The sequence below is a fragment of the Lactuca saligna genome, chromosome 5, assembly GCF_052625555.1.
Source record: "Lactuca saligna cultivar CGN05327 chromosome 5, ASM5262555v1, whole genome shotgun sequence".
In the NCBI taxonomy this organism is placed as follows: domain Eukaryota; kingdom Viridiplantae; phylum Streptophyta; class Magnoliopsida; order Asterales; family Asteraceae; genus Lactuca; species Lactuca saligna.
This window is the reverse complement of record NC_136421.1, coordinates 265,774,110-265,795,213: the sequence shown is the minus strand read 5'-3', so window position 1 is coordinate 265,795,213 and position 21,104 is coordinate 265,774,110. Positions and strand designations below refer to the sequence as shown.

At 35.0% G+C, this 21,104-nt stretch overlaps 1 protein-coding gene across 1 annotated transcript; it reads right to left on the bottom strand.

Moving 5' to 3' along the window:
* Window positions 1-2,152: 2,152 nt before the first annotated feature.
* LOC145047699 (weak chloroplast movement under blue light protein (DUF827)) lies at window positions 2,153-4,548 on the bottom strand. Its single transcript, XM_078996037.1, has 2 exons — window positions 4,117-4,548; window positions 2,153-3,780 (listed from the first exon to the last, which is right to left on the bottom strand). Exons 1-2 carry the CDS (start codon window positions 4,342-4,344, stop codon window positions 2,401-2,403), a joined length of 1,608 nt encoding a protein of 535 aa, XP_078852163.1. The 5' UTR covers window positions 4,345-4,548; the 3' UTR covers window positions 2,153-2,400.
* Window positions 4,549-21,104: the final 16,556 nt, after the last annotated feature.

Below are 21,104 nucleotides of genomic sequence, written 5' to 3'. Positions count from 1 at the left end.
GACACTACAGGATCTTTAACTGAACTACTAAACGAACTAAATCATCACCAAATCATGGAGTAATAATTAACTTATTAACATCACCAAATTTCTTATATTACTTACCACAATCAATGATGAAAATTTTCATTCAGTGAACACCATGGATGGTTACTTCCACAGAAAAATAGATTTTATACGTGTTAATTGTATTGCAGTCGAACAGGTGAAACTAACCTGCCTCTGTCAGCATTGTAAGGTCCAATTCACTACCAGACTATAATTTTTCAAGAAGATAAAATCAATTCACTACGAGAGAGATGGAGAGAGACTAACTTGTTCCTGGCAGCGTTGTAGGGCTTATGAACACCATCAATAAAGAATAACACGGTAGGATACCTCCTAAGGATTTAGATTAGTATACATGATTCGCGATGGACATGGAAGTAGTCGTTGATTGTTTGATCGGAAAATCATCCGGAAACAGGAAGAATAACTTCATAGTCGACAATTATTGTTTTTGTTGAAGGTAATGATGGATTTTCGAGCATAAATTAGATATGTTAATCCATGGAACGACATCAATTTGTTGATTCATCGATTATCTTCCAATGATTTAGAACTTAGGCATTATGGATTGCAAGTAACTGTAAATTAGAACCTGTAAAAATCTCGGTACTCTCGAACAAACTCCACCATCACAGCCATTGGAGTTTCTTTTTCTTTATCTCGGTCTGATCGGAAAATCGGCAATAATGGTGGTTGACTCGAGACAATAGTGAGAATGCGGAGGCGATTGTAGACAGCCACTTCTATTCACGATCTATGAAGGTGGCTAAGATCCGGCACTTTAAGGCAAATCAAAATCAACAAAATAACGATGTCAGTATGGAGGAGTAGAGGCGGAGGCGGTACTCTCTAGCGATTGAAGACGAGTGAGAATGTGGTTCGATGAAAGTCGTACGAATCTGGGCACGAAACTTCGAGAGAGAAGAATGACGCAACCACAGCGATGTTAAATCTATCAATCATCGGAGAATCTTCAATGAAGGTGGTGGTTGTTGACAGAGGTAGGGTGGTTTTTAGAGGGAGGAGGGAGGGGTTGACGAAGAGGGAGGAGGTCGATGGAGTCGGTGAAGAATCGGAGAAGGGAACAAGCGATAGAAAGACTAATCACGATTTATTTGGAGAGTTAATTAATTGTTACTTTAAATGCCCTTATCTTATTTTATTAAGATACTCTTCCTTGATTTTATTTTTCTATTTATTTACAAAATTGCTATAAAAGATCTTGGCTCTTAACTTTTTTAATCTAACGGTCAACTTTTAGTTTTTAGGTTTTCGGGAAGATATAAGTTCTCAAATGATTCTTCTCTCTCTCTCTCTCTCTCTCTCTCTCTCTCTCTCTCTATATATATATATATATATATATATATATATATATATATATATATATATATATATATATATATATATATATATATATATATATATATATATTCTTCGATTGGAGCCTTCAAAATTAACATTATCAACCAATCGTTAGAAGGTCTTCATGAACAAATAGTCCTCCTACTCCGCCTCCAAGAAAATTTTGGTACAAATGCACTTTCTTATGCATGCATACCGTTATATCTCGAAACACACACATTTGCTTTGCCTATCTTTCTTCTCAAAGTAAACAATTCATTCATATTGTCAATCAACTACACGAATCATCTAGTTATGAAGAAGGTATTGCTTTTCCCCTATGGAAAGAAACTATAAACAAAGAGGTTGAAGCATTGACGACTTATAAAATCAAATACAAAGCAAACAAAGGCTTATTATGAATCTGAAGTATATTATTTTGAACTTATTGGCAAGAAACAATTTTTAATTGATCAATCTCGTTTTTGTCATTTTAACAACGGGCGAATATGTTTGTGTAATACCCGTAGTTAGTAGTTAGAGTCAATGGCCCTTAGATCTACTGTTTGTATATATACTTCCTCCGTCTAATATTCATATTTATTTTTTATTTTTTATTTTTAAATTCTTTATTTTTCAATTTTTATTCCTTATAATAATAAAAAAAAACATTTAAAACACAACTCATTAATATATTTTGCATTAAGGATTATTTATCAAAAAACAAAAAAAAAACTTAATATCAAAATTGAAAAATAAAACCTTCAAAAGTCAAAAATAGTCAATCAATATGAAACGGAGATATTACATTCTTTATTCATCATCATTACAGATGACGAATCATGTCCTCATATTTCTATAAATATATTATTAGACTAAGAACCGTGTTTAAAAAAGATCTTAAAACAAGAACCTAACATAAAAAAAAAAAAAAAAAATACACAACCAAATGAAACACACTAAATCTAATTATAGAATACATAACATAACCTAACTGAATCCACAAACTTTTTAATCCACAACACATGAAAGTCTCGAACTTAATACACTATGTTTCTTCTTCTTCTTGCTCGGTTTTGCCACCAAGAACGAAATCCGACCAAACCCAAACTTCTTTCTCTTTCCCGAGCGCCGCTTCCCACCACCATCGCCACTGCTGCCACCATCACTAGTAGCCTTCCTCAGCATTTGTGCCAATGAAACCTTCCTTCTCATCGAACTTTTCTCTGAATTCTCTTCTGTCAAAAGCAACTTCCTGCTCAAAATCTGCCCAATCGACATTGTTGGCCTCAAAACCGGACTCGACCCGTTACTCACCAAATGGGCCCCGTTTACATCAAACAAACGGGTGTTATTCATCCTACAAGAAGAATTCTTGAATTTGGTCGCGTTTTGAACCGTTGACTTTCTTCGTTGACCATGATCCGATCGCCATTTTCGAAGAGCTTCTTCTGCTTTTAACTTGTCACCATTAGCAGCTTCAACTTTACTCAAAGCTTCTTCAAGAACCCTCTTACTGTTCTTCACTTCTTCTGTTGCTTCCTCTACCTTTTTCAAGATCTCAGATTTCGATACCTCTGATTGGTCGATTTCAATATTTGATGAAGCTTCATCAGCCTCTCGAGCTTTCATCTTTAAAGAAGAGTATTCCTCGACTGAAAGAGTTACGCCTTCGCCTTCTGATAAATTTTCACTTTTTAATAAACAATTAATCTCAGATCTTGCAAGTGCTTCACTAGCTCTTGCAGCTTCTTTCAGTTTTCTAGCAGCAATTAGACGAATCTTGGCTGTTTTTATCTTTGATTTAGTCTGTTCGATCTGATTCATTGCTCTTAAAACTTCTGATTTGGCTAACTCACCGACTTTTTTGAACTGCTCAGTTTCAGAAGTCAATCGTTGGAGCTCCCTTGGTATATAATCATCAAGATTCTCTTCATGATTTTCTTTAAAAGATGAGATTTTTGAGGAATGTGAAGATAATCGTTGACGGGTTTTCTCAAGTTCGAATCTTTCTTTCTCAATCTTTTTGTTGTACATTTCCACAGTTGCTCTGATGTCTGCAAGATCGTTTGTTGTTCTTGTTAAGTTCAGTTTAGCTTGCTTTAATTCCATCAAGATGAATCCTGGAGCTGAAGAAGGACACATGAAGTTATTATCATCATTTGATTGTGGGGTTTTGTGATTTTGGTCGTTGGGTTCTTTGAGTTGATTATGAACGGGTTCAGATTCTTTCTGTAGTTTTGCTTTCAATTCTTCAAGAGTAGTTTTTGTTGCTTCGAGTTCTTTCAAGACTTGAAGGGTTTCCCTTTCTTTAACTATGAGATCGTTAGCTAATTGCACAGCCTGCTCTTCTGCTTTTTCTGCATCGAATTCTTCTTCAATAATGCCATTCTGCAATCACAAAAACAAAATAATGAATACAAAATCAAAATTCAAAATGTAATCTGCAACTTAAACTATGCAAGTATCAAGATTTTCTTCAAGATCACACTCGTTGATTTTGAAGCCGAAAAGTTGCTGCTTGACCTCAAAAGTCTAAAATCAGATCCAATGGTTCAGAACCACTTTACAAAAAGAGAAATTTCTTTATACATAAACACAGCTTATAGAGGATAACGTTTGTCATACAACACCAACCATATTGTTAATCGTTTTGCTTATAAATATAAAATTAAAACTAAACCACAGAAAATATGAAGATATACAGAGAGACTGAAAGAGTAGGACCTCAGAAGAATGTGGGTGCTTATAATGGGGTTTCCAGAACCCGACTCCGCCGAATCGGGACACAGCCTCCCTTACTGACTCAAAGGGCGCCGACGTGTCTACTTCCCCCCTCACGAGACCACCATTGATTTGTTCCTGCTCCGAACCCGTTTCACCAAATCCGGGTTTGACATTGTGAACCGAGTCAAATGCTTCAACTCTCCCATCATCAGTTTCATCCATGGACATATCAAACAAAAAACCTCGATTTTGATGGGGGTCGTTTTGGGGTTTCTATTGTTTGGATCTGAAAGTCGATTGAATGAAACAAAACCCTAAATAGCGTTCGGAAAATGAGAGTGGAAGTGAAGAAGAGACAAAAAGGTAAGGTGAGGTGAGAAGTTAACGTTACGTGAGATGGCGTGTTTTTGTCTAGGCAAAAGTGCAAGTAACGGCTCAATTTCCCCAACAAAGAAAACCAAAAACAGCTTTAGCCTTCCGATCCCCACTCTCCCTATTAAAAAAATCGAATATATTTTTTATAATCTTGATAACCATGATGAAATATAATACAATATAATTAGTATATTATATAAATATATTAATACCTAACACACTTATTAGCGGTGTCTTTTCTGCACTTCACATTTTGACCACCACAATTTTAGAGTTAGTTTGACCACCGCAATTTTGGAGCTTCTCAACTTTGTATCTCTCACTTTTTCTTTGTAAATACAAGACACCTCTTAAAGTCATTGCTTGCATCACCATCGAACCGATTATGATTTGTCTTTGCCTTTGTCTTTTCGTTAATTTCTGATTTCGTCGTCATTTTTTCTTTGCTTCCAACAATTTGTGGTGGTTTTTTTTGTTTTGGCTCCTGAAGGTTGGGTTTGGAAGGTTTCCTGTTTCATCTTTGTTTTTGTTTCAATTCTATGTTACCATGTGGAAATCAATTCACCAAAACACTTCCCTGCTCCACCTTCTAACACCATCGATTCATCTTGCCAAAATCGGAGATGTCGATCCTTTTCTCTACCGCTTCCTCCACCGGTGCAGCTACAATTATGCTTTAAGTGGCAATGTAGCTTGTTTCGTTGTGATGTAGCAAGATGTTGATCAATTCGTCGATCTGAGCCCTAATTTCTTTTCTAATTTGGGATTTGGAAAGCATAATGTTTGCTATGGAGTGATGGTTGTTGATATACTAATATATGGTTTTTTGTATCTTTTTCAAGGTCCCACATTTATGTTTTACATGTTCTCGGTATGTTTTGAAAACTAACAATATATAGAATAGCTAGGGTTTTATATTAATATCAAATGATAAGTACAAAGATACCATGAAAGGAAAACACATAATATACAGACTAGCTAATTAGGGTTTTCTAGCTAATGGGTCAACATAAGACCCAATACAAAATAAAACTCATAATCTTATTAGGCTAACACCCCCCCCCCCCCCCCTCTCAAACTTACAATGCAACAACAATAAGCATTGAGAGTTTGTTGGATAGAAAACGAAATCGAGGAGCAGTCAATGGCTTCGTAAGAATATTAGCTATCTACAAAGTGGAGGAAACATAAGGAAGAGAGATAGTACCTTTCTGGAGATGATGTCGTGTGAAATGACAATCAATCTCAATGTGTTTTGTACGCTCATGAAACATTGAATTCTTGGCAATCATTATCGCACTCTCGTTGTCACAATACACAGGTGTAGGTTAAGAGATGTGAACGCCCATATCTACAAGAAGTCATCTCAACCAAACAATCTCACAAGTGGCGATAGCCATGGCTCGATACTTAGATTTTGTAGAATATCGAGAGACAACCTCTTGTTTTCTTACTTTTCCATGATATCAATGAATCTCCAAGAAAAACACAATACCCAGTAGTGGACTTACAATCGTAATTATCATTATCACAATTTGCATCACTATAGGGACACAACTCAGGAGAGGATGTAGATGGAAACACAAGAGTGCGGAATTGAGTACCACATAGATATCTCAAAATACGAAGAACAACTCCCCAATGAACGGTAGTAGGAGCAGTGACAAACTAGCTAACCATATGAATTGCATGAGCAATATCCAGTCTAGTGATAGTCATGTAAACCAAACTCCCTACAATGGTACGATAAAAGACTTGGATCTGATAATGGGACACCATCGGTTGGAGAGTACTTTGCATTACTCTCTATAGGCGTATCAATTGTCCGACTATCTGTGAGTCATGCACATTCAGATAATTCTGAAATATACTTCATTTGAGATAAAAGATAACCCTTTGTAGACCGAGCAACTTTAATCCCCAAGAAATAACGTAAGGCTAAGTCTTTCATAGCAAAATGGTAAGCCAAATCACGCTTTAAAGACTCCATACCATCATGATCATCACCAGTAATAATCATGGCATCAGCATATAAGGAAAGAATAATTTGACTTGCATTCATGCATCGAAAAAATAGATTCGAGTCATGGTTACTTGGTTGAAAACCAAGCGAAGTAATTACCATAGAAAAAATCTCAAACCAAGCACGGGGGGTTTGTTTGAGGCCATATAGTGCCTTCCGAAGTCGACAAACTTTACCTGGTTGGTGAGCAATACCGGGGGAGGAGACATGTATACTTCCTTATGAAGATCACCATTCAAGAATGCATTATTGACATCCATCTGATAAATCTTCCATTGGTGAAAGGAAGAAACTGCAATCAAGGTGCAGACAATCGTCATTTTTGAAATAGGAGTAAACGTCTCCTCATAATCCATACCATACTTTTGTACGTACCCTTTTGCAACAAGTATGGCTTTATCGCGCTCAATGGATGCATCAGACTTTTTTGATTTTATATACCCAATGACAACCAATCATGTTCTTTTTAGGAGGAAGCGGAACCAGATCCCATGTATGAGTCTGATAAAAAGTGTAAGTTCCTCAGCCGTAGCGGTTTGCCAAAAGGGATCAGAAACGGCCTTTGTATAGGATGATGGCTCAGAGAGACGATATACATTAGCAATAAAAGGAGGAAACACTAGTGAGTAAGAGGAATAGACAAGCCAGGAAGCTTTGTGGACTTCTTATTACGATAAGGTTTCGATGGAGGGGGTCTTAATGATTTACAGGAAAATGATCAGCGACAGGTGGTGGATCAGCAGCAGGTGATGGATCAGTGACATGTAGTGGATCATCAATGTTAATCCTAAATAGATCAATAGTAAGAATTTCCTCTCGTGTTGCAACATGTGACTGAACAGGAAAGCTATAAAACAAAATATGCTCTAAAAAAGTGACATTGCGGGAGACATACAGTTTCTGATTTGATGGATCATAGCACGAATAACCATTTTGACCAATACCATATCCCAAAAAAACACAAATAGCTAATTTTAAAGACAACTTATATCTCTTTACATGAGGCTTCAAGACAAAATGTTACACCCAAACACTCGTAATGAAGAATAATCTGGGAGTTTTCCAAACAACATTTCATAATGAGACTTCCTCGAAGCGTACACAGTAGGAATGCGATTAATAACGTAACTAACGGTATAAACAGTTTCTCCCCAAAACATATTAGGAACTTGAGCAAAAATTAGTAAGGATCTCGCAGTTTCTAGGAGATGTCGATGTTTTCTTTCTACAACACCATTCTGTTGAGGAGTATCTGTACAAGATGACTGATGCGCAATGCCATAAGATGCTAATGATTGTTTAAAATCACTAGAGGTAAATTCTCCTCCCGAATCACACCGAAATTTTTTTATGACAGTAGAGTGTTGAGTCTTGATAAGAGCTCTAAATTCACTATATATGGTGAAAAAGTCAGAAGTACGCTTCATAAGAATAACCTACATATAACAAGTGGAATTATCAATGAATGAAACATAATAGTTAGCTCCCAATTTAGAGGTGATCGGAGATGGACCCCGCACATCAGAATGCACGATATCAAATGGAGCAACAGAACAAGTGACACTTATTAAACGGTAAAGCAAAAAAATTTCCCAGTTTATAACCATAACAATCAGAAATATCATTAGCGGTCAAAGAACCTAACACACCAATGGAAACCAAAAACTATAAAAGAGATGCTGACACATTTCCCAAATGAAAATGCTAAAAATAAAAAACAGACGACGAAGGGTTTAAACGAAAAGACGACAAATCGCTCTAGATGCAGCAACATCAGCAACATGTAGCTACTCCATAACATAGAACTCCCCAAGTCTATGGCCTATCCCAATCACCCTCCATGAACGAATGTCCTGTACACAGTAGAATCTATCAGAAAAGAAGACCCAACAACCATGTTTAAACAACTGACTGATCGATGCAAGATTCAAAGTAAGTGTGGGAATGTAATACACATCTCTTAGAAATATATAAGTGGTGACAATAGAACCAACACCCTCTACTGACATAGGTGTAGCACTAGCAAACATAATAGAGACAAGTATAGGAGAAGATACTGAAGCAAAAGATGAAAAATGTGGTGACATGTGATGAGATGCACCAGAATCTAATATCCACAAGGATGAAGGAATACCTAACGTGTTGGATGAAGACATACCTAAATGAGACATGGAAGTTGACATGGCAGTTAGATTGGCAACAATAAATTGTCTGAACTGCTCAACAATCTGTGGATCCAAGGCTAATGGTGGTGTAAAATTTGTTCCATTCTCAGCTAAAGGTGCAACAACAACGTACTGTGGTGTCCTAAAAGATGGAACCGAGGTACGTGACTATCCAGAAGACTTGTTCTGTTGTGAAGGCTGAGACTGTGTAGGTGATCTCGTTTGTTGTTGTTGTTGGTTTCCCTTGCTTGTCAGCAAAGGACAATTTGCCTTCCAATGACCCTTCTTCTTACAGAAAGAACACTCATCAAATGTAACTTTAGGACAATTCTAGTTTGAAGATTGAGGTCGTTGTGGAGTAGCAAAAACAGCATGAGTGGTTGTCTTGTGACCTTTTTCATCATGGGACTTGATACAAGTTTCTTCAACAATAAACTCGTAAACAACTGAATCAATAGTGGGAAGAGGTGGGCGATACAATATTGATATGTGCAAGCCTTCAAAATCTAAACGTAATACCATCAAGAACTTAACCAAATGTTGTTGTTCCCTTCTATCAATATAAGGCTTAAAAGCCTTCAACACATTAGGTTTTGTAAGAGCCAATTGATCCTACAAATCCAACATAGTCGCGTAAAATTCCTAAACACTGAGATTGTTCCGTTCGAAGGCTCGAATATTAAACTCTAATTGATACTGCTTTGAAAGTTAGACTGAGTGTACAGCCTAGCCAAGTAATCACATACCTCCTTTACTATGGCATACTTTGCCAACTGAGTATCAATAGACTAGATAATAAAATTATTAATCCAAGTAATGTTCATGGAGTTATCAATATCCCATGAATCCTGTAAGGTTGCATAATTATCAGCCTTCTCGTCTGTTGATTTCTTCTTATCACCTGTAACAATCTCCCACATAGTCTTTCCTCATAAGAAATTTTCCATACCATAACTCCAATAGGCATAGTTTTTTCCATCGAGTTGAATACTAATGGACTGAAGAGAATCATCTCTTAGGGCCATATTTCAATATCATTCAAATGAAAATAACAGTAAATACAAGTAGCAACAACAACAACAATCAAGATCTCAAAATCAATAAAACCAACAGACGAAACCAAACCCTCAAAATCGACGAAACGAACAAATTAAATTAGACTAAATACGAAAACAGGCAAGAAAATCATACCCAAAATTGCAAACAGTACGTGAACAGTGTCAATGAACAGTGTCGATGAACAGTAACGAAAGTACATATGATCAACCGAGCTCTGATATCATGAAAACTAACAAGATATAGAACGACTAGGGTTTCATATTATTATCATATGAAAAGTACAAAGATACAATGAAAGGAAAAGACATAATATATAGACTGACTAATTAGGATTTTCTAGCTAATTGGCTAACATAAGACCCAATAAAAAATAAAGTCTATAATCTTATTAGGCTAACATCTTTTAAGGCTCATCGACTGTTACAATGTCGATGGTAGCCAATATAGTTAGGTGAATTAGTATTTTAAATGAAAGGAACATGAACAATTAGAGGTGAAAGATAGGGAATGCAAAGGGAAAGGTAACTACATCGGGAACAAAAATGTGGTTCTTTATTTTTCTATTTCTCTCTATCTCTTTTACCATCCCTAAATGAAAATCTGTTTTGACTTTTAAAATTTTGTGTTCAACTCCTATATTTCTAGGGCTTTGTCAAAGGGAACATTTTCATCTGGTTTTATTGTGTTTTCAACAATAATGAGTTTGGAAAGAAGATAAGGGTTCAAATACTTTATCACACTCATAAAAAATATGGATTAAGTTTCATCATTTGGTAAGTTGAGATTTTCGTATTTTAATGCATAAACATTTTGATGCTATGTTTTTTCAGGTTTTTTGGTGCTTCGGTTGAGATTTTCAATATGGGAATTCGATTTGAGGATGTTCGAAATGTTGGTTTTTATGTCATTAATTACAGGGCATGTTGATTTCATTACACCGAGTTCATAAACATTTAATTTTCAACTAATGTTTTGACCTTTTGTCCAAAGGTTAGCTGTTTTTAGCCTAACCTATGCTCGAACGAGGGAAAATGTTATGTTGTATAATATGTGAAATATAAAAACTATATAATTACTTATTGCACTGAAGAATAAATGAATTCTTTATGTGTGTTGAATATGATTATGGTGTGTTATAATTATACGTATGTGATTAATTGACATGTGCATTTTTTTACTGTTGCATACTTTTTCAAATAGCAACCTGGTGGTTAATAAAGTATATATTCTTGATAAAAAATGATTGTGAAACATGGTGAATAAAGTGTTCTATGCTCCAATGCTTTCTCCTTAATAAGCAACCAGTAGCATACCTTGAAAGTTCCATACATAAGTTGGTCCTTATGATAGGAATAGGTTGTTTTTGTTTTGTATTTATTGCTAAGGTGTTATTTATTTTTTAGTACAGACTTTTTGTTACAACATTCTTCTTAAAAACTATTCAATTATAAAATCATGTTGTAAATAAAATGAAAGTATTAAAGCCATTTTTTATGTGTATTTTAACATTATGTAAATGTCAAACCAAAAGAACAAAATGTTAGAATTTGTAGTTTTCTGTTTTTTTAAAAGGATAATTTTATTTGTGTCAATTAAGAGATAAAAGATATCATTTTTTAATGTTTTAGAACAACTTACATTATGAATTTATGATTTTTAGATATTACTGTGACCACTTCAGGAAAAACATGTAATACATAGTGGGGAAAATTCAAAGTAATAATATTTTTTTATATTTTAATGTTTATTATATTATTTTTAAATAATATTATATTATAAATCTAAGATAACGATGTTTTATCAGCAAGTTCAAGTTGTATAGGCTGGAATCCATTATCAGGTACAAGGATATGTTGAATAGATAGATTAAAAAGTAAAATACATTAATATACAAGGTATTTTCTTTTTAATTTGGGAAAACAAGAGGTTAATTTCGATATCCCTTAGGTTTCACGTTTTTTTCTTACAATTTTCCTTTGTGAGGGTTAGAAAAGAAATTTTGATTGCATATTTAATGATAATGTAATTCCCTTTTAAATAGTTAACTTTTTTTTAATTATGTAATGGAACAAGAAATAATAATGCACTTTTGTTAATATGTTTATGGTAGTATACTTCTTATTTACAACACTCAATTGTGTTTGAAAAATATATAATTAAAACTTTTTAGTTTAATATTATATAGGAAAATGCAACAATAAACATTATTATATACAAAGTTGTCATGTTATAATTTTTAATTTAATGTTATTGAACAACAATTCTAGAAAATTAAATATCACCAATTTTATAACATAATACTGAATTTTGATCATGTGTGTCCATGAAATTTTAGACTAATTGTTTGTTCATCGTTTATGAGGTTTGATAGACACATCTTTTAATCCATATAATATCACCATCCTTTATTTAACAGGAAAATCCGAAAAATGATTTAGATTTCATGTCAACAATACAATTGCCATACTTCATTATAGATAATAGATAATGAAGTTGATGTTGATGCTGACGTTGATGTTGATGCTGATAATACATTTCAAGATGTATGAGAACTGATGAACACGATGAAGGTATTTAAACAAGTTCTAAAAACAAGTTATTAGAATTTAGCATATAAAATTGTTATATGTTGCACATGTGTATCATCACTTTAATTGTTTTCTTCTTGTATCTTTCTAACATATTTTAATTTTAATCTTAGAAGATGCTGACCCATTTCTTTTCCATGTGCTGGAATTGTTTTTTGTTGCACATGTGTGTCATCATTGTTAAGCAAGTTATTATGAGTTCAATTGTTAGTCCATCTAAACAATTGCAATAAAAACTATACTTTTTTAAAATTTTAGCATATAAAATTGTTATTGATGATACAGACGCGCTTGTAAATCCTGATTCAGATTGTTATCTTTGTATATTGATTTGGAATCCATATTTAACCCATTCACCTATAATTATCTTTCTTTTTTTGTCCGATCCCCCTTTTTTTGTTACTACATTCATTCAGTTTATGGAGTGTAGTGTTCATTCATGGCTTTAGGATTAAGAAAGGAGTGTTGGTGACCAAGAAGTTGATGCAAGTACACCACCTGTTTCAAAAATGGTCCTCCAAAGTTTTGGCTTCAAACAGATCGCATATGAGTTCATATTGGTTGTGGTATGTTTTATAATCACACAATTGAAATAGATATCATGTTGTTAATAGCCGTGCATGCCCTTTTTCATGATATGCAGATGGGTTGTTGAGAATTAAATTGAGAAGAATGATTTGTTCATTGATAAGTGTGATTCAAAGCAAACATTTTATACTTTTGGATGCATAGAATTAAAGGTACCACATATATGAAGCTATAAGAGTTAAATTTTTCACAAATGTATCCTGGAATCAATATTAATGAGACAATGCATGAAATCCTTTAGGATGTAGGGTCTACAGTAGGAACATAAGAAGAATATCTTAATTTGTAAAAAGTGTAATAAATCTGCCTTTGCTTGATGTATATTATGCATCCATTCCAAAATCCATGGTCGTCATGTTATATATTATGCAGTTAAGTTTAATAGCAACTTACTTTTATTTGGTTGTCTATTAAAGCATTGTACTTTTATGTCTTCCTATTACACCATTGTACTTGGTGACTTTTTTTCACATAACTTTTGTGAAAGTGCATCCATTCCAAATTTGTAAAAGTGCATGCTCTTTTTCATGATATGCAGATGGGTTGTTGAGAATCAAATTGAGAAGAATGATACAATACCAAAAAATATGCCTTTTGGGGATTGTTTGGAGGAAATCGTTTTGTATGATGTATCCTTCCTCAAGCTTCACATGGACTGTCTCCCTGACACCATTCATCTATTGCGGTTGGTCGATCAGTGCTTGGAACATGTTCCACATCAGTTCAGTTTTCATTTTTTGAGTTTCTAGAGCTAATGTAGAATATGAGGTTATGTTGTGAAGATGGAGTGTTCTCAGATTTATTACTTATACAGTCGTTTGGATAAGTGAGGGCAGATGGTTTGTGTTTAATGTCATTTAGCAATTCCTTTAACTTTTTCCTTTTAAGCGTAAGCTACGTAGTTGTTATAATTGAATGCATTTAGTGTTGAAGGATCTGTAGGAAAAAAAAAACCCAACAAAAGAGTGAACCATGGTTCACTACGGGCTTACTCACTAGTATATATTAATTCCTATAGGCCTTAACAACAATATTCTTTCTTTAGTTTAGACTTTTGCCATAACACTTTCCAACTTTGATATATTTGGCCCCTTTTTTGTTTCAGTTGCCATATCGTCCAATCAACGACCAGTACATGTCTTGCATCTTTAAATACCACATGTATCATTGCCTCATCCTCCAATCAAATACCTACTGCCACCGCATGAGTTTGTCACTCCTTCGTCCCTATCTCTCACCATTGGATACTTTTGGAGATATGGACTTTTAGGTCATTGTTTTTTTCAATTTAATTATAAGAGAACAAAGATAGGTACCTCCTAAATTCCTCTTCAATCTCTCACCGCTATTTCTTCTTAATTCCATTAGGGCTCCACCTCCGCCTGCTTTCGTTTTTTCACCATACCCTTCGTTAATGGAAGGCCTAAGTCTTCCATTTCCCATCGTCGATGTCGGGTCTTACATTTTCATTGGTCTTCAGTTGTGGTTTTATTCCCAGCTCATTCACTTCTTCGTTCATGCCTTCAGTTATGGTTTATTCCCATCTGATTCCAGCAAAAAAGAAACGATGGAACTTAAGCTAGCTTTGTTCGTCTTTTTCTCAGGTTCAATCAAACCACAAGCTTCTAGGGCTTAATATAATTCAGTAGCTGAGGCCTTTTCTGACTTTAAACACATTCGTGTCTTGTTCTCGAGTGTATGATACACCTATGTCACAGAAATCTCGAATACACTAGAAATTCTATTATCGGTAACTTCTTGCACATTAATTACTAACGCAAACATTTTCTCTTTTTCAATTCTTGATTATAGCTTGCTGCTTATCAACGATTCATGTAGACAACATGGTTTTATTTTTATTTTAACGTTTCTGACGCTAAGTGATTTGAGTCTAAAGAATTTGGGGGTATACTACAACTACAAAGAACTGTATTTCATTTGACCACCAAATTTCAATCGTTCTAACCCCTTTTAGATGCGCAACAAGCTTGAACAAAGGTTCAAAAGCAAAAAATTTGTTGAGTTCATAATTTCTTCACGTGGTACTTCTTATTTTGTTGTTTATATAATGATTTGGAGAAATTTATATGGGTTTATTCTAACCAGTTCATCAAACATGCATGACAACAACTCCAAGATCATGGCCAAACCTGAACCGGTCGACCTACATATAACATCAATAATATTTTTTCCTTGGCGTTGTGCATGACATTGTGGAGAGTTTATTTACAAAGTATAGACAAGATGGTATGAGTGAAAATTTGGCTTACAAAAGCATTGTGGAATGCATAACTAGGAACATATGAAAGACAATCTAAACACATGTTTACTCCATGAACTTTCTTAAAATTTTATGGATTGTGTTTTTTTCACTTAATGAGCTTAGTGTGTAAAAAGGAAACAACTCATTGGTCATGTTTTCCAAAAACATTGAATTTTTTCAACTTTTTATTAAACAAGTAGTGAATACAGTATATGAGTCATAAATTAAAGAAGGTAAAAAAGAATTATTAACAACACACGGTAGCTTTCTTATTATATTTCTTCCCTCCTATTACATCAATCAATGTACTTTGAAAGTAATTGAATTTTGGTTTTATTTTTAGAAACACGTAGAGAAGGAAACAAAAAAAGAACCTACTCATACTATTACTACTACTTCTAAACCATCTTCAAGTAGACCCATATCCAATGAGGATGATGGATCAAAGAAGAGAAAACCAAAGAAGAAAAAAAGACCCAAATGCCCCCAACACTCTTGGTGAGTATAAAGTACACAAATACTAAAAAACTTGACTAAATAACACTTTCCCCTACACTATAATTGCCATGCCTCCTAAAATTAAATGATCAAGGATTAAAAATATTAAGAAATAGTGAAATAGGGATGAAAATTGAAAAAAAAAAAAGCAAAAGTATAACACCCGGTTTTGAAAGTGATCGATTGTGTCTTCGGAGGACAAGTGTATAAGCGTAATCTGGCGATTCGGTCTTTTATGGGTCTCGGGTTTTATTCGAAAGGTTTTAAGGCTTGGGATGTAGCTTGGAGCATAGGGCTTCATGCCACCTTTTCGTGGATATAAAGTTCGTCGAAAACGGACTTAGAATGAAGTTATGGTACTTCAAACTTGTTGGCAGAATATGTTGATTCTGATCGCGAAGATGGATTTCGATCGCATGGTTCAGTGATCATACTTTTGAGTTGTTGCTTAAGAGTTATGATATATAGCTTAGTAATAGATAGCAACATGTTTTTCATATGCATTTGCATTGTAAGGATAAGTTTTTTCCACAAGTTTTAAATAAAAGAAAAGTTTTGATTTTATTTATTTTAAATCTCCTTACAATGGCATTTGTGAAAAATTGTTGTTTATATGATTTCATTAATAGCAACATTGGAAAAATGGATTTGATTCTTTCATTTGTGGTAGTGTCATAATTTACCAAATAAGGAAAGATTCACATCGCCCAAGTTTCAGTTGGATAGAAACTTGGAATCATGCAACTTGTATTGTATGATGAATGAGAATGTTCATCTTTGGAAAATTAAGACTAATTCCTTGCTCACATATTCGTGTGAGTCAAGTGAAGGACTATAGGATCAGGTACACTTGGTTATGCACTGATAAGGCCTACCACAAAGATCGATATGTCTATTCGTCATGATTTACTAAAGTTTAGTAAATATGGTTATGCTTAAAAGTTTAAGTATAATCTTGAAACATTGGAAAAGTTTCAATGTATGGCAGGACAAATGAGAAGAATCAAATCGGGCAGAAAGATAAAAGTTTCTCCAGTCTGAAAATATGGGAGAGTAATTGAGTATCTTGTTTTATGATTATCCTAATGATTATGAAACCATATTACAATTAATACTCTAAGGATATCTTAGTGCATTCGTATGACAAGAAGAGGAATTGCGAATTGTTGAAATGGTTAAATCAAAAGATGAATCATACTTCGTTCCAATATTGAGTCTTAGAGTTATACTCCAAGATTGTAATTTGAATGACATAATCTTAAGAAGGTTTATAACACTTTTCAAATGTGGAGTAAAATGTTTTCTTACTCTTATACATTTGAAATTGATAAGTTGTGATGTTTTGGATAAAATAAAGACCAACTATGGCCAATTGTGTGAAGTGTTTGTCTTGATAAGAATCTGCACTAACTCTTGAATATTTTCTTTGTCAAGGAATGGTTCTTGACAAGAGAATCTTATATGTCAAGAGGTCAGTGGGAGTCTTAAAGATCTTGAAATGTTTCAAGAACTAATCAAGAATAAAACCAGTTATTTATCACTAGCACACGACTTGAGGTTTGTAACCTATCGTGTTGACATATTCCATTTTTGTGCCCATTCCAGTTAGATTTGACTATGCATGTGAGTTCTATGAGTTCTCAGTTGTTTGCGAAACTAAATGGAAGCGATGGTAGGCCCTTGCTGCCAAGTGGCAAGAAGTTAAGATTAAACAAGTTCAGTCCATATGGTATAGGCTTGTCACTAACCTTGTCTTGTGATTATGGTTATAAAAAATTAACATGGATAGGAACACATACACCATAAAATCTAAGTGTCATAAGGTTTCTCTTCGATTCATGAAAATGATGGTGAGGAAATGTAACGCCCCTAGATCTGGGCTAGTCAATTTAGAGATAATAGAGGTCGAAAATGAATTTTCAACAAATATTATTTAGAATAAATAATCTTAACCAAGTTCTAGAATACGTCTCAAGGGTTCCGTACATATAAAGAACGCCAAAATCCGAGTTAGAACGAAGAAGTTATGGTATGTCAAAGTTTTACGGCAAAACCGGCACGACACTGGGAGACGTAAATAGTGAATTTACGATGGAGGACTTTTTAGCCTTAGAAATCTAAACAAAAGTTGTATTGTACGTTAAACCGAGAACATACAAAAAAACGCCCAAATCTGACTTCATATGAGGAAGTTATGAATTTTCTAAGATTTGGCTTAGCAATGCACAACCCGAAACCCGAATTTAGATTGAGCAGTTTTTGGCCTATGCAACCTAAATGAGAATTGAATATCTCATTAATAGGAACTCAACGGTAAAAAGACAAACGAAAATAGAGTTCGTATGTAGAAGTTATGAATTTTACGCGGACATTTAACAGTATAATCTACTTGTACTATTAAATTTAAGATCGGTCAAGAATTAGCCGACAGAGTCAAAATGAAAGCTGTAGATCTTATTTTTATGTGAAAGTTACGGATTTTAGAAGTCGGAAGTGTGTTGTGCGAAAATGGGTGACGTGGCACAATCTTGGCCATTGTTTTCTCCCCAAGTATTGCCACCAGATGGTAACATGTATCACCAAGTTCAACCATATTTCACCCTATAAATAAAACCTCTCCAACCCTCATTTTCTTCACACCTTTCCCATTCTTTCTTCTCTTTACTCTCTCTCTCTCTAGAACTTCTCTCTAGCCTCGAAACCCCCCGAAAAGCCTAGGGAACCTCCCTAGCACGAGGCGGAAGCCCCGGAATGCTCGACGACTCCAAGAATAAGAGATTTTCGGCTTGGGAACGCTGCTCCAAGCAAAACCCGGTTTTCTATATAACCCGCTGTTTCGTCGAAGGAAATTATTTTTAAGAAGCAAAGCACTGTCTGAGTTCGGAATCACCACCTTTTCAAGTGAGTGCATGGTCCATTTGGGTTGCATGGCATTAGAATGATTTGGATAGACTTTTATGAGAAAAGGATATTTATGATTTATTAATATATTATAAGTTCTAATATATTAATATGAAATCATATTATTTAATTAGTATTGATCAAGAATTAATTTGGAATTAATTTTGTGATCAAAAGACACTAATTAAATATATGGGGATTGATTGTGTAAATCATTCATTCTTATATATGTGAGCTTATGATCCATATTTCTTCATGTTAGGCTAAACCCATGGATACTCCATGGCGGTTTTAAACCATGGAGCATGAAGAATATGGAAGGACATGAGTTACATGGTGTAACCCTAATAACCATAATATATAAAGATCGCATAGCTCAATAAATCGGCCCTAAGGGTTCATATGAGAGGGCTAGCCAATTTGAGCATAATAACTTTTCTCTCAAGTTATTGCAAGTTGTTGGTGGTGTTGTATGAACCTTTGAAGGTGTCACACTTGGGGCACTCGACTCTTAAGCTCCATGGAATCAAGCTACAACAAAGAGGTATGTTATCCTAACTAGCATCTTGTATTGTTTATGTTTAAATTGCATGCTAGTTCTAGGTTTAAGGCCTTGGAATCCATTTGCATGTATAATTAGTGAAAACATAGATCCAAGGTATTTAGGGTTGTATGTGCACCAAAGGATGTTGTAGTATACTAAAACTCATTAGGTTGATAGGTTGGGAATCCATCAGATTTAAGGGATGAGAGAACTTCATTGAATCCAAGTAGGGGAGAATCGATTAGGTTTTTCCGGAAGGTAGGAAGGGTGTGAACTAGGGCAAGTTTCACATCTTGGTCAGGAAGAGAGATGGCTTTAATGGCCGTTTATATTGAGGTGGTGTAAGTGGGAGTTTAAGAAACTTTCAACTACTGTTTGGTGTCTTTCTTATTATGCATAAAAGGCTTGTAGTTGATCCTAGATTGAGGGCTTCAGAATTCGAAGTATGACCCAAACACCTGAGTGGATGCAGTTGGATGCAAGTTTCGGCTCAGGGTGAGCGAGGTGTGATGATTAGGGTGTGGTTAGGCCATGGGTGGTAACTTTAGTTGGTTTGAAGTGTTGTAAGACTATAATGGGATCGTAACATTCACCAGTATGAAGTAGACAATCGTTGGAGGTGGTCATGAGCATAAAGGGGGAATCAGTTTGTGCCTTGGGCACGCTGTCCAGGATTGCTGAGGAGTATTTCTATGTTTTTGGTTGAGGATTATAGGGGTCTGAGGTGGAGTCAGGCCTATGTAGCTCTAGACGGGTGGGACTCGTGAGTGAGGCTGCTCCTTGGTTTAGTTGATTGGGACCAAAGGGGTTATGAGATGAGTATCGGGTTTTTTTTGGGAAGGATATCGAGTCAGGTATTGCAATTGTTTTGTGCAGGATTTTCATTTCAGTGGAATAAGGATTTGGGGTATCTGTATGCCGAGGGCATCAATCGAAGGGTTCAAGGGTAATGAATGGATTCAGTTTAGATGATAGATCAAGCTCTTGTGATTGTGTCTTGGATTGGTTCTTGTAGTGAAGGGCACCCATATAAGTCAAGGCAGTATTGTTGATTTGGAACTCGTGTGGGGAGTAGCTGGTTATCCGGTGGAGATGTTAGGTCACTTGCTATTGGGATTGGATAATCTCAAAGTAAATGATTTGATCCTATTGCGCAACTCTTGTTTGAGTCTAACCGTTATAGAGATAAGTCTCTTACTCAAAGGGTTATCTGAGCCCTATGTCGAGTATAAGTGTTCCAAAGGGATATTTGGTTCTTGATTTTGTTTCTAGTGGGAACCTCAAGTTATTAGGAGCTGAATAGTCAGTATGGAGATAATTGGAATGGATTGAGAAATGATTCTAGGAATGGCAATGGGGCGGGTTGGGGGGGCATGGATTCCCAAACCCGCCCCGATAACTTTCGGGTATCTTATCGGGGCACCCCATTGGGTTTCGGGTTTCCCCGTCGGGTTTCGGGTATCTTATCGGGTTTACAACAACTGATAACGAAATCTTTATTCTCTTTTAGGGTACCCCAATGTCTTATAAAATATACATGTTCTAGCAACTCTTTTAAATTAAAAACATGATGCATCACTTTAATAAAATAAACTGGATGTTATATAAAAAATTATTTCATTTAAGTTTTGTTTAATACGTCAAAACACATAAAAATGATCATTAACACCAGATTGTTAATAACTAAAAAAATTATCCACGATAAGTATTTTATATTTGAACGTGTACAATTAACAGCAAAAATTTTTGAACATATTATATATATATATATATATATATATATATATATATATAATTGGGGCGGGGTGGGTCGGGGCGAGGATAACCCACTCCCTGCCCCGAACCCGATAAAAAACCCGATAACGACCCGTTACCCGACCCGAAATGATCGGGTTTCGGGTTTCCCCGTCGGGTTCGGGTTTTTTTGCCATCCCTAAATGATTCAGTGTAGGCGCTCTGTGAAGGAGTCAGATTAACTTGAGAC

What these genes read in the sequence shown, in the direction of transcription:
- LOC145047699 (XM_078996037.1), bottom strand. Translation starts at nt 4,344, where the DNA reads ATGTCCATGGATGAAACTGATGATGGGAGAGTTGAAGCATTTGACTCG. An exon ending in AGCACCCACATTCTTCTGAG is followed by an intron (nt 3,781 to 4,116) that starts GTCCTACTCTTT and finishes TTGTGATTGCAG; the next exon opens with AATGGCATTATTGAAGAAGA.